This window comes from Notamacropus eugenii, chromosome 5 (genome assembly GCF_028372415.1).
Source record: "Notamacropus eugenii isolate mMacEug1 chromosome 5, mMacEug1.pri_v2, whole genome shotgun sequence".
Taxonomy (NCBI): Eukaryota; Metazoa; Chordata; class Mammalia; order Diprotodontia; family Macropodidae; genus Notamacropus; species Notamacropus eugenii.
The window spans coordinates 111,847,391-111,860,808 of NC_092876.1; the positions used below are offsets into that span (position 1 = coordinate 111,847,391).

The window sequence follows — 13,418 nt, forward strand, 5'->3', positions numbered from 1 at the left end:
AGAATATAATATAAATTTCTCTGTTTAGTTTTTAAACCTCTTCACAACCTTCCCCCAGTTTATATTTCCATGCTAACTGGGTATTACTCCCTGTCCCAAATTCTATGATGCAGGCAAACTGGTGTTCTCTCTGTCTATCACATAAAATACAATATCTTGTATCTTTGGGCCTTCACAGTGGTTGTGTCCTCATCCTCTCTCCATGTCTGAAATTCATCCCTTTCTCATCTCTGCCTCACAGAATCCCTCTCTTTTTCAAGATGCAGCCCAAGTACCACTTTCTATATGAAACCTTTACTAATACCTCCCAACTGATAATTCCCTCCCAAATTGTCTTGTGTTTAAGTATTTTAGATCTATTCTCTTGATTGTAATTCTATCTATACTTACATATGTATTATGTATTATCTCCCCCACTATAATGCAAATTGAAATTATTTGATTCTTTTTATTTTTATCTCAACACTATGCACAGTGTTTGGCACACAGGAAGTGCTTAATAAATGTTTGTTGATTGATTGACTGATTGATTACAGAGTCAGAATCCAAATTCATTTGGATTGTATTGAATTGAACAGGATGAAATTTATAATGTGAATAAATGTAAGATAGGACACTTGGGTTCAAGTTAATTTCAAAAATACAAGATGGGTGAGACATGATTAGGTAGCAGGGTGTTTGTAAAGGTCTATTAAAAAAAAGAAAATTACAAAGTGGACTGAATTCAGTCTGAAGAGCCTCCTTCCACTTCTTTAGTATAAGTACAAAAATGGTAAAAAAGGGAAAAAAAGAATAATTCTAATAATTTTCAGTTTTAGAGCAAGTACAAACATTAACTTGGCAGTTGGTACTCTAAATTTTTTATCTTTGTTCAATGATTAATGAGTCTAAGAAACTTAGCCTTGAATATTTAAGCAAGCTACTGATGATGATGATGAGAGAGAGAAAGAGAGAGAGAGAATGGATAAAAGACATTCTTTTTAGAAGAAATTTAATGTAAATTAATTACTATAAGATGCTGACTTTTATGAATGAATCCTGAAACTAGTTCAGCCAGGAAACAATTGATTTCCTAGCAAAGCAGAGAGATATGCAAGGCAAGGACAATACTAGTTTGGAATATAAACTTTTTTCATAAAATTTTAAGTGCTAAGATTTTGGAAGGCTATAGACAATATCATTTCATAAAGTGGTGAGAAGCACTGGAGGGAAACACAAGTTCAAAGAAAAATGGATAAGAGATCCATCGAAGACAAGGCTTCCTGAGGGTAATGAAGGATCAAACTGGACATAAGGCAACAGATGAGACATTGAAAAAAATCTCCAAAGATCTCAAGATTTTTATAACTATTACCAAGTAGACTGGAGTTACCACATTTAGACTCTGACACAACTGTTACATGTGCTAAGTTGTATAAAGAAGCTGAAATGCCTCTGTGGAAAACAAGATGACAAGAATATCTGTGAGAGACCAAATATTCACAAAGGAGATCTGTGCTGTATGTGACACAATTTTGAGGGCATTGAGTGACTGATTCTTAATTAATTAAGAAAGAAAGATATCACCTAGTAAATGAAAAATCAAATTTTATCTTCTGAATCCAAATTCAGCATTATTTCCTTTTTATCACATACCTCTACAAGTTGCTATTAGTCAAAGTCCAGTTGGACTTAGAGAAGTCATAATCTTTTTTTTTTTTGGCCAAGATCTGCAAACAACATAATGGCACAAAGTAGGATATAGGACAGGGCTGCCTCCTCTGAAGTTCACTGCTTCTTGGATCATTATTTTGCTTTTTGATAGATTAGGATATCAGGGTCATTTTCAGGACCCTTCGTCATGATTCTGGATACCTTTTTAGTGGGCTCAAGAACTCACAGTCAATATTTTCCATTGATTCAATAATCAGTATATCAGCTACCTGCTGTGGTATCTATCTATCTATCTATCTATCTATCTATCTATCTATCTATCTATCCATATCTATATATCTATGTCTACATCTATCTAGATATTGATATATAGATATATCCACACAACCAGTCTAAGTCTTAACCCAACATATTCCTACATATCCTTAATATTTAGGGAAACTATTACAATCCTGGTTTATTCAGGGCTTGTTAAGATGCTCAGAAGACAAAGAAAAGAGTTCCACTGCAGTGAGGCCATGTGTGATTTTATAACCCTAGCATGACCACACTAAATAGCTCATCCTTTATCCCTCTATTACATCTGTTTTTACTAACATGAACCTTTCCAAAGATTCTCCATATCTTTGGGAAACAGATACTGAAAGATACTCTGGAGTAAGAGTTGGCTCTTGACAAAACTGTAAACTCTGGAGGCAGAGTGTCATTCCCACACTCCTATGTTTCCTATCCAGGCCCTTCCCACATTTATCATACATAAAATAAATAATAGTATTGCTCTATATAGTGAGATTTTTATTATTAAAAATGTTAGTGTAGAGACTTCCTGCTTCTTGTAAATGCTGGTTATTGTTTAGTTGTCTTGTTTTTTAAGTCAAATCCTACTCTTTCTGACTCTTTCTGGGGTTTTCTTGGCAAAGATATTGGAATGGTTTGCCATTTCCTTTTCCAGATCATTTTGTAGATGAAGAAACTGAGGTAAACAGAGTTAAGTGACTTGGCCAGGGTCATACAACTGGAGACTTTCTGACTCTACCAGCACTCTACCCACTATGCCACCTAGCTTCCCCAAGTGTTTGACTAGGTACCATTCAATTCAATCCAATTCAATCAACATTTATTAAGCAACTAATACATGCTGAACTTTCACCTAGGCCACTTGAGATAGAAAGACAAAAATGAAAATAGCTCCAGCGTACAAGGAAGGGAAGGGATGTCGTACATGTAAATGACATGTACACAGATAAGTAACTACAAATTACTTACAAAGATATTAATATTAGTAATAATAATAGCCAAGCATTTTTATAAATGTTATTTCATGTGACCTTCACAACAACCTCTAGGAAGTTTAATTTAACAAAATCTGAGTAACTTGCAAAGGGTCAGAGAGCTTATAAGTATTTAAGGCTGGATTTGAAATCAGGTTTTGTTATCTCTAACTCTAGCACTCTACCCTTTGTGCTACTTAGCAGCTTATAAATATAAACAAAAAATAATTTCTGAGATAAAGGGAAAACCCAACAAGGTTTCTTTCAAGTCCTATTCAATTTCTATTATACTTGGCACCTTTCTTTTTGATTTGTGTGTAGATTGGATTTAAGTGAGGCAGAGTTGCACAAAGTCATCAGCCTCACTCTCTCCTCCAGAGTCATCATAGTCCAGTGGCAGGATAGAGTCAAGATGGCTGGCAATGGCTCAGGACGCAGTGGATGACCTTGGCGTCTTTGGTGTCTAACCAAATTCTAAGCAATCCACATTACCTGCTTCATCTGCCTTCATGGCCATTGAAACAAATTGTTCTCATCTGCCCATTCCACCAGAGGAAGTCTTCACATGCTTGGGGTAGACACCCTCCTAAGTCACTAATGGGTTTGAGACCCCTTGGTTTCCCTCAACCTGGTTTGGTCCATCTGCTGAAATGGTTCACTGGGGTGTGGCCACTGTGCATGCTGCAGCTTCTTGGAGCCATAGGTGAGAGTTAGGTGGGAAAGGTAGACACCAAAGGTGGAAAGAGCCCTGAAAAAGGCTCAGCAGCCATCACACTAAAGGTGCTGGTCCACCCTGAACAGACTCTATACCCCACTTGGCACCTATTCACACAGCTATATGTTACCTCTTAGGTGTCATGAATTCCTCCAATACAAGGCTTCCCCTGTCTTACTTTCCCAAATTAATGCTCCAACATCATGACATTTCCCATTTACTTCTATCCCTTCCTGGTGCCACTCCCATCCCTTCAAAAATAACCTGTCCTGTATAATAATAGCTTAGGATTATACTGCTTATCAAGGTAAATTATTTGTTAAACAATTTTTAACATTTATTAAATGTTTATCATGTGGTACAAAGGTAGTTACAAAATAGTCCTTGGCCTCAAGGAGGCCAGGGGATTTTAGGAGATTTTAGACATATGACAGACTCATGTGACACAAAGAATACTACACCAAGGGCATAAAAGGGGTATAAAAACTCTGTGAGATTAGATGATAGAAGGATCTCTTCCAACTGGAAAAAGGGGGAACAGTTTCAAAAAGGAGGTGCCTTTTGAACTAGGCCTTGAAGAATGGGATAGTATGGGAATAGGTAGAAATGTAAAGAGAGCTGAAAGGTTTTAGTGATTGAGTGTTTAAAATTAATAGAAATGTGTTGAAAGGGATTTTGAATTCATAGAGTGACAGTGGAATAACAATTTAATTGATATAAGGAGGGAAGTCAGAAGGTAGAACAGGTTTAGGAAGAAAACTAAATTTAGTTCCAAGCATGTTAATTTTGAGGTGTTTATACATATTCAGGGAGAGGTGTTCAGGAGACAGATGGATATGCTAATAAGGAGTATCAACTATTTATTTGAAAATTTGGGTAATAAAAAGGAGAAAAGGTCTAGGAATATGGAGGGCAATGACCAAGCCTCATTTTTCTTTAGGCTCTATATCTGGCATAATGACTAGTACATAAAAGACATTTAATAAATATTTGTTGAATGAAATCAAAATCAAGCCATTTCAAGGTAACTAGCCACCTACCATTTAATATGCTACCTTTCTCAGATTTTTTTAAAATTTTGACAAATCAGTCATGTAAATGCTTAAAGAAACAACTCTTTAATGATGGAGGATAGGAAAGAATGAAGGCAAGCAGAACTTTTGCTGATCAGTCTTCTTACAAGGGCAGTTGTGATAATAGCCCTTTTTTTGGTATGAAAAATTTTAGAAGCTCAGGTCTTCTATTTGCAGTTCATAAAAATGAATGTCCTTGCTCTTTACGTTTGCGTTGGCATTCTGATTAATAGCTAGAGGTAAATAAATAATTTCAATGGAGAAAGAGCACAACAGTTTTCCCTCTCTACTACACTGTGTAAATGTGTTTCCTTGGCAAGGGAAACCAGCATAATAACTATTCCTATATAGGCAGGTCCCTCATTCCCGTATTCATTAAGCATAATACTCATTTTCTTCAAGGTTCAACACAAACAGCATCTTCTTTTTGAAGCTCTAACCCTAAATGCCTTCAATGGAGAGTAATTGCCGCTAATTCAGAATTTTCTTAGAATAACTTGTTCCTTTATGATATTCTACCTTTTATCATAATTATCTCCCCTACTACTCTGTGGACTGCAGAAGAAGGACTGGGCCATTTTGCACCATTATTTTTCCAGTACTTATGTGTTTTGATTGATGTTTAGGTCCTTGATAAAAGATTTTGAGTGAATGAAAAAAACACCAAACCAACATGCCTAATACATTTCTAAGGCCCACTAGAAAGCAGCATTAACTGAAAAACAGCAAATTGAAAAAAAAAAAAAGAACTTGTCAAGAAGACATATGCCCATCACCTACTCCTCACTTGAGCTAACAAGAATCTATGTCCTTCATTAAGTCAGAACATCTCTATTAGATTAAACGCTCATGCACGAGTATTGTGTTAAATGAGAAAAGTCATTGACCAATTTGGAAGGAGTGAAAGCCACTGGATGAGACAGAGTGACCCTGTATGGTAAGGGTATTTAGGACTGGCTAAAGACTCTTGGGATATTTTTTATACAAAATACTGAGTGTTGTATAAAGTAACAAAGCAATTTGAGTGCAGTGTTTGAGTATCAGGCCAGCAATTCCAGACAAGCCCCTGCGAGGGAATCACTTTTGAGAGAGACAAGAAGAGCAATTTTTGTCTCCCCTAAACCCTGATCTCATATTCCTACTGTCATCTTCTCCAAAAGGTAACCTTGTGAATCTCAGATTGCAGAAGTTAGCTTTCTCATTATCTTTGTAGTCATGGCACTAGGATAGCAAACTAGAGGTGGTGTCTTCATGAGGAGCCAAGGAAAAACTAGATATGATGAGGAAAGGCAGCTCTTATTCTACAGGATACCCCACAGAAATATAGCCTCCCTATGGGAACTTCACAAGTGCTCCAAGTATGGCGGGGGAGGGAATGAATTCTATCAAAAGAACTTCCTGGAATTGTCAATTTGTTATATGTTCTCTCAACTCGAGCCTCCTTTACCCTGGACTCTGTATATGCTTCTGAGAGAATGTGCCTCTGATTTGGAGGGGCACTGTTCTTCCTATACTACCTTAGCAATCAAAAGATAATTAAAATTGGCTGGCTAGTTGGTATTAACTGATAATCAATAGGGGATATACAATGGTGGAAACTTTTAAGCTCTAGTACTAGAGATATTATCCCCAAACTTTCTGGTTACCTCTAAAACCTTGGGGGCAAATGTAGCCAACTGTCTTCTGGGACCCCAACCTGCTAGTCCTAGTGCTGTTTGGTTTGGTCAGCTACAGAGTCAGTGCTACAAAAGTACAGATGAACATGAACAGAAGTGAATTACCTTCCAGTGTGTTTCTAAAGCTGAAATTAGCAGCTCGATCCATGGCACCAGCTTCATACTGAGTTAGACTTAGGCAAGATTCCACATCAGCTGATGTGGGAAGTCTCGGAGTCCTCACTCGATCATGGTTTCCAGGGTTACGGAGCAGGGGTCCTTCTTCTGTTGCATTACATAAGGTCTGCTGCGTGTTGTATTCTTCTGATCGGCTGCAGATAACCTACACAAAATACCTTTTGATTAAGAGATTTGTCTGGACCTTTAACATGAGATAGGATGAGTAAGCTCTGTCACTAACTTGATTTATGGCATTGACTAAGTCATTTTGTCTCCCTCTGCAAGTTTTATTATCTATAAAATTGTGGTGTGTGTGTGTGTGTGTGTGTATGTGTGTGTGTGTGTGTGTGTGTGCGTGTGTGTGTTTGAGGGAGAAGAGGATGAAAATGGTGGGGAGCAAATCACTTAGATTATCTTCCAGATTCCTCCTGGTTCTTCCATTGTTTCCTTCTAGTTTTTACACTGTGGGTGCTAATGTTCCTCATAGCTCAGACATTCTCTCTTCTAAAGTCCCTTCCAGCTTAGATTGTCTATTATCCCAACACCCTATATAGATAAGCACAGAAGCTCTATTTCAAATTCTCAAAAATAGGAGTCATTTTTCAAAATTGTGAAATCTTAGGCAGCTATTTTATTTTCATAGTTACCAAATAACTACAGCTACCTGCATAGTAAAACATAGTGAATCAAAGTAGAAAATTGTGTTTACATATCATCTGTCATAGTATGCTTCTTTTAAAAAAAATGAACATAGAGTTAAAAAACCTCTTTAGAACCCCAAGTTCTACCACTTATTGTGTAGCTATGGCAAGTTTCTCCCCTCTTTGAGCCTCAGTTTTTTCATCTTTAAAAGAGAATATGCCTGTATTACAATTTAAAGGCTGATATGTTTGCTGTGCTAATTAAATGAGATGTGTACCAATGCATTGAGAAGCATTATATAACCTTTTCTCCCCTTTAGAATCTGAAATCTTTCTAAAATAGATGTCCAAACTGATTTTTCCCCAGGTAGATTAATTAGAACCATGGATGAAAGCATTAATTATTTCTAACACACTACAGTTATTTGTCATCCTAAATCTTAGTTAAAATGAAATGAAATAAAATTAATGAAATAAAAATTTAAAAATAAAATAAAATAAATATTAATTATTTAGGGAAGAATAGTGTACTTTTCATGGATTTTTTTAAAGCTTAATTTTTTTTCCATCTTTCTTAAGCGAAGTAAAGACAATAAAATTTCTCTTTCAAAGTCACATCTTGGCACGAAAGGTAAACCTGGGCCCCCAAAGGTGAAGCCAATAGAGTATGAATTGGTGGCCGGCTACACCAAACTGGAAGGGTGGGTTCAATGATGAACTGAATGTCTATTGTTCAACTCAACTAAGTTCAAATAAGCTAATCGCTAAAAGTTCGGCTAGCAGATGATGAAGTTTTCCGAAACAGAAATTCATGAACCATCTGTTAAGATTTGGATATTCTGTGATCTGCCTCAGTAGACATGTGGATGCTTTATGTATCTATATTGAGCCAAAGAAACGAAACTCCCAAAATACTACCATTTCTACATTTATATAATGTTTTAGAGTTTGAAAAATTTTATATATTATATATATATATACATAAACACACATACATATACATATATATGTAATTTAATATCTTCACTTTTTCCTTCCTTTTCAATCCATCCTTTGCAGAGGTGTAAAAATTCTCTTCCTAAAGCGCAGGCCTGCCTGTGCTCATTCCTTTACTTGATAACCTTAATAGCTACTTACCTCTAGCATAAAATAGAAGTTCCTTAGTCTGGCACTTAAGACTCTCCTATTTCTGCTTCTAAATTATCTTTCAGTCACATTTCACTCCTCTCTCTTTTACATACTCTTCGTTGTAGACAAACCGAACTATTATTTTTTTTCTGAATTTGGCATTCTCTGTCCTAAATCAATACTTTCAAAGTAAACCACTCTTCATGCCTGTGTAATGCAGGGTCCAAAATTTTCTAATCTGCAAGAAAAACCACTGAGGTAGAACTCCAAACCAATAGAACTTTATTAAAGGGTCCATGGCTCTCTATAATGAAGTGGACCTCAGGCCTTCTTTGTGATCTGAAATGTCTCCTTTCCCCAGTGCCTTACTGTTATAGGGTTTGATACCCAAACATGCAAAAGAGGCATGCTAAATTACAAAATCTTATTGGTTGGTAGACTTTGATTTAAACGCTCCGGAGATCCAGAAATGATTAATGAGTATGGGTGGTGACAAGACGGGCAAGGCAAGGGTCATCTTCATTAATTGTTTATTCTTGTACTATTGTTAGATGACTGACTAAATGCATATTACATGATGCATATTATTAATAATTCCTATTCATCATTACCACTTATGAAATCACAGTGAATTGATTAATACTGATTGGAATGAAATAGGGGTCACAGTGAATCAGTTCTCACACTAATTGGGTTTTAGCACATACCTGGATGACTTTACCCACATTAGAAGACACTGAGATACTGCTTTCTGGAGACGGAAGGACTAGAACACACAAGGACATTCTGCATTAACCTATTACATGAAGACTTTTTCCACTGAAGGTGTGGCTGGAACTCTCAGCATCTTTAAAACCTTCCTGATTCAGCAGTGGTGGTGTGTGTTTTGTTTTGTTTTGTTTTCTGTTGGGTTTTCTTTCTTCCTTCCTTCCTTCCTTCCTTCCTTCCTTCCTTCCTTCCTTCCTTCCTTCCTTCCTTCCTTCCTTCCTTCCTCCCTCCCTCCCTCCCTCCCTCCCTCCCTCCCTCCTTCCTTTCTTTCTTTCTTTCTTTCTTTCTTTCTTTCTTTCTTTCTTTCTTTCTTTCTTTCTTTCTTTCTTTCTTTCTTTCTTTCTTTCTTTCTTTCTTTCTTTCTCTCTTTCCCTTCCTTCCTTCCTTCCTTCCTTCCTTCCTTCCTTCCTTCCTTCCTTCCTTCCTTCCTTCCTTCCTTCTTTCCTTCCTCCCTCCCTCCCTCCCTCCCTCCCTTCCTTCCTTCCCTCCTTCCTTCCTTCCTTCCTTCCTTCCTTCCTTCCTTCCTTCCTTCCTTCCTTCCTTCCTTCCTTCCTTCCTTCCTTCCTTCCTTCCTTCCTTTCTTCCTCAATCTGTGACTAAGGGTTAAAGTGATTTCTTTATCCCTGGCTAGTGAAATCACATATTGTGAGAGAAGGAACTTAAGTACTGTCTCCTCCTTTCTACCAACTCCCAGGCCACATGGCCCCAAGAAACAGGACTAGGTCTTAGTACTTTTTTGATTGTTCTTTTCCACTCTGTGTGTGGGGAGTTCAATCTCTGATTGAGCTATGGAGATTTTGAAGTCCAAAAAGTCAAGCCAGGTGTTGCAGACAGCTTAACAGAAAAAAAGTCCTGAGGAACATGGGTCCAAGACTCCAGTAGAAGTCTCCAGTTCAGCAGAAACTGGCACTACTGATTTTGAACTTGAATTTGGCGAGACTAATGCTATGAGCAAGATCCTACATAGCATTAGTCTCATTGAATTCAAGTCCCAAATCAGCAGTGCCTGTTTCTTACAAAAGAGGCATAGGGAAATAATACCCTTGAGATCTGGAGGGAAATGTTTGTATGTTAGTTCTTGCTGTGTATTTGAAGTCAATATTGCTTTTTAAAAGGTAATATAATGTTAAGTGGTGAAAAAAAAAGCTAGGAATTGGACCCCTAAAATCAGAAAGAGGCAGCAATTGGGGCCTTGAGCCTATGACAGAGGAGAAAAATAAGCGCAAACTCCTTAAGGTATTGAAGAATATATATACACCTACACATATATATGTATATATACAATAGATATAATATGTATATATATATTATATATAATAGATATCACCCGTAGAGACTGGGGTCAGAGACAAACACATTGCACCTCAAATACACTTACTGGTCAGTTCAACATATGGAAAGCCTTCTCTTCCTTTGAAGTCCAGCCAATTCATACTTCTTCCACAAATTTCCAAATAGCACTTTGTCTGCATCTGTCATTTGATCATATTACATTCTGCTTTGCATTATGGTTACTGATATATAGTAAGCATTGAGGAAAATGATTGTAGGCACTTGATATGTTTTGGGTTGAATTGAGAGTAACAAGATGTATAAGACATGATCAATGTCCCTGAGAGATTTTTTTCTGTTACTCTGAGTACAAAAGACTGGTAGTCCATGAAACTTGACAGCCAACATAACAAAAAAAAAAATGGATAACAAATGCAATCAGGTCTACCCGCATCTCTGCAAATTATCAAGAAATGCTTTCCTAATCAGCTGGATGAAATCACATTCTGAAGCAATTATTAGTATCCAGTTTTTGTTTTTGTTTTTTTGCTTCAACAAAGTCAGCTTGACCATTGAACTCTTCTTGTATCTGGGGCCAGATGTTGTTGTAGTTGAGTTATTTTGTCTTGTCTGATTCTCCATGACTCTATTTGGGGTTTTCTTGGCAAAGAGACTGGAGTGGTTTGTCATTTTCTTCTCCAACTCATTTCACACATGAGGAAACTGAGGTCAGCAGGGTTAAGTGATTTGCCCAGGGTAAGTGTCTAGCTAGGGTCAGATTTGAACTCAGGTTCTCCAGGGTCAAGAGCCAGTAGATTATGCACTGAGCCACAGATAGATTCATAAAATCTCAGAGGTGAAAGGTACTCAGGAGATCATCTAAAATAACCTATATCTCAAAAGGAAAATCCTGCATACTGCAATATCCCTTCTCCAAAAGAAGATTATTTAGTATCCATTGAAAGACTTCCCATAATAGGAAAACCACTACTTCATGAAGCAACCCAAACTACTTTGATGAGGCTTTAATTGTTAGGAAGTTTTTTTTTTTTTTAATGTTAAATGAGGCTCTGTTTTCCTTCAAGTTCCATCCATTCATTGCTTCTAGTTCTGCACTTTGGGATTAAGAAAGCAAATGCAATTCTTGTGACCAATGAGAATTTGGATAGGAAGGAAGGGTTAGAGTAGGTGGAGAGCCTGTACCAAGAGTAAAAAGGGAGCCCACATGGTAACAAACAATCTGAATTAAACCAAGAGAAAAATGCCATGAACCTCATATCCTAGTGCCTGAATTTCTCCTGCGTGAGAGGCGAATCATTTAGCAAAGGCCCATTAGCCTTTTCTGTGCACTAAAGTATAATTTATTGTATTGAAGAAATTACTGAATGTTCAAAAAATCTTGCTAATGCAGAATTCAGTTAATGCCTTCTTTAGGTTGTGACTTCTATGGATTTTTTTTACATATATTTTCTACACTCTCTGTGGACATTCATTTCAAAGTGTAATTCCCTAAGTTTGTTTTTTTTTTAAATTCTGAACTTAATCAACACAGACAAAAATAACTATTTCTATATACAAAGTAGAACAGAAAAAAAAGAATATTCTATGTGAAACCTTAAAGTACATTTCATTAAGATTTGAATGAGAAAAAAAATGTCTAGGCTAATGTTACATTTTCTTTCCTATTTGTCAGGCCCTTAGTTATGGATAGTAGAATATTGGAGTGAAAATTGAGAATTTTGTCCTAGTTCTTCTTCTATTTGAACCAGTCACTTTTCTCTTCTGAGTCTTAGTTTTCTCATCATCAGTACTGACCAGAGGAAGTCTCAGAGCCCTTCAAACTCTGACAGTTCTATGATTCTCCCTATTAAAAAAATCAATCTATGTTTTAGATATAATGCTATAGTATCTAACTTACTTGAACCTAGCAACTGAGGCCCTTTGACTGAATCCAAACTTTTTCTGCAAAGTGTGGATTCAGTCAAAGGGCCATACTCAAGGACCCAGAAGGCCACATGTAGCCTCGAGGCCACAGGCTCCCTACCCTTGTGTCCTAGGCAATGTCATGCACTGGTTTGGGCAAGTTTATATATTCTTCTATGCTTAAAAAATGTGGCTATTTTTTTAATGAGTTGACTAAATTGAGTCATCAGTTTAGACATAGGCAATGCATTTCAGTGAATAAACTACTGGAATTGAAATCAGAATATCTGGGTCTGATATCAGCTCTGTCAATCTTACTAGCTGTCTAATCATGACCAAGTCACTTAACATCTTCCTTCTTCTTCTGTACAACGGAGACAATATTTGCTCTATCTCTCAAGACTTTTGACAACAAAGTGCTTTGCCCCTACTTACTAAGGCTTTGGGGATTTGGAGAGTTATTTCCACTCTCTTTCCATTTGTCTTTTCATCTCCCATCTATCTCTGAGATAGTTTGATGATACCAACTAGCCTGGGCTGTTCTTTGAGAACTCCTAAAAGGAAGTAAGAGCCAGGCCTTTGGAGATTTCTCTAAGGGCACAGAACGTAGAAGAAGGAGCATTGCCTTACTACTATTGCTGTTTCTAAAGATTCAAATTAATATCTAATGTGACCAATACTGATATCCCCTCCAATAACAGAGGTCAACATCCATATCCGCCTATCTAGTTCTCTACTGTTCACATTCTCCCATGACTTTACCCAACACGCTGAAAACCTGTTCATCAATTTCTTTTGATATCATAAGGATACTCCTGGGGTACTTGGACTATCACCCATCACACCGCATCTATATCATGTGAGCATCCCATCTTCTTTTTCTATCATATATTTCTCTAATGACAGATTTGATTCCTGTTCTTCAAAGTTCCTGGTCAGTTAAATGTGGGAGGTTGCTCTTCATTGACCTCTGCGTGATATCTGCTTTCAAAACTTCAAGGAACATTGTGTTCCATGTCTCACAGTCATACAGCAATGCCAATATATTATAGGTATTAAAAAAATGAAGATGAGTCTTTGTTTCTAAGAGAAAATTTTGGTCATTAAATAGGATTTGCAATTTCCTAAAACCAACTCAG

At 36.9% G+C, this 13,418-nt stretch overlaps 1 protein-coding gene across 1 annotated transcript in view; it reads right to left on the reverse strand.

Annotated features, from left to right (window-relative positions):
* TYR (tyrosinase) overlaps nt 1-13,418 on the reverse strand; it is a 175,411-nt gene that overhangs the window by 139,814 nt on the left and 22,179 nt on the right. Inside the window, exon 2 of the mRNA XM_072616793.1 lies at nt 6,494-6,710. Coding sequence (XP_072472894.1) covers nt 6,494-6,710 — 217 coding nt within the window. The remainder of the gene's footprint in view (nt 1-6,493; nt 6,711-13,418) is intronic.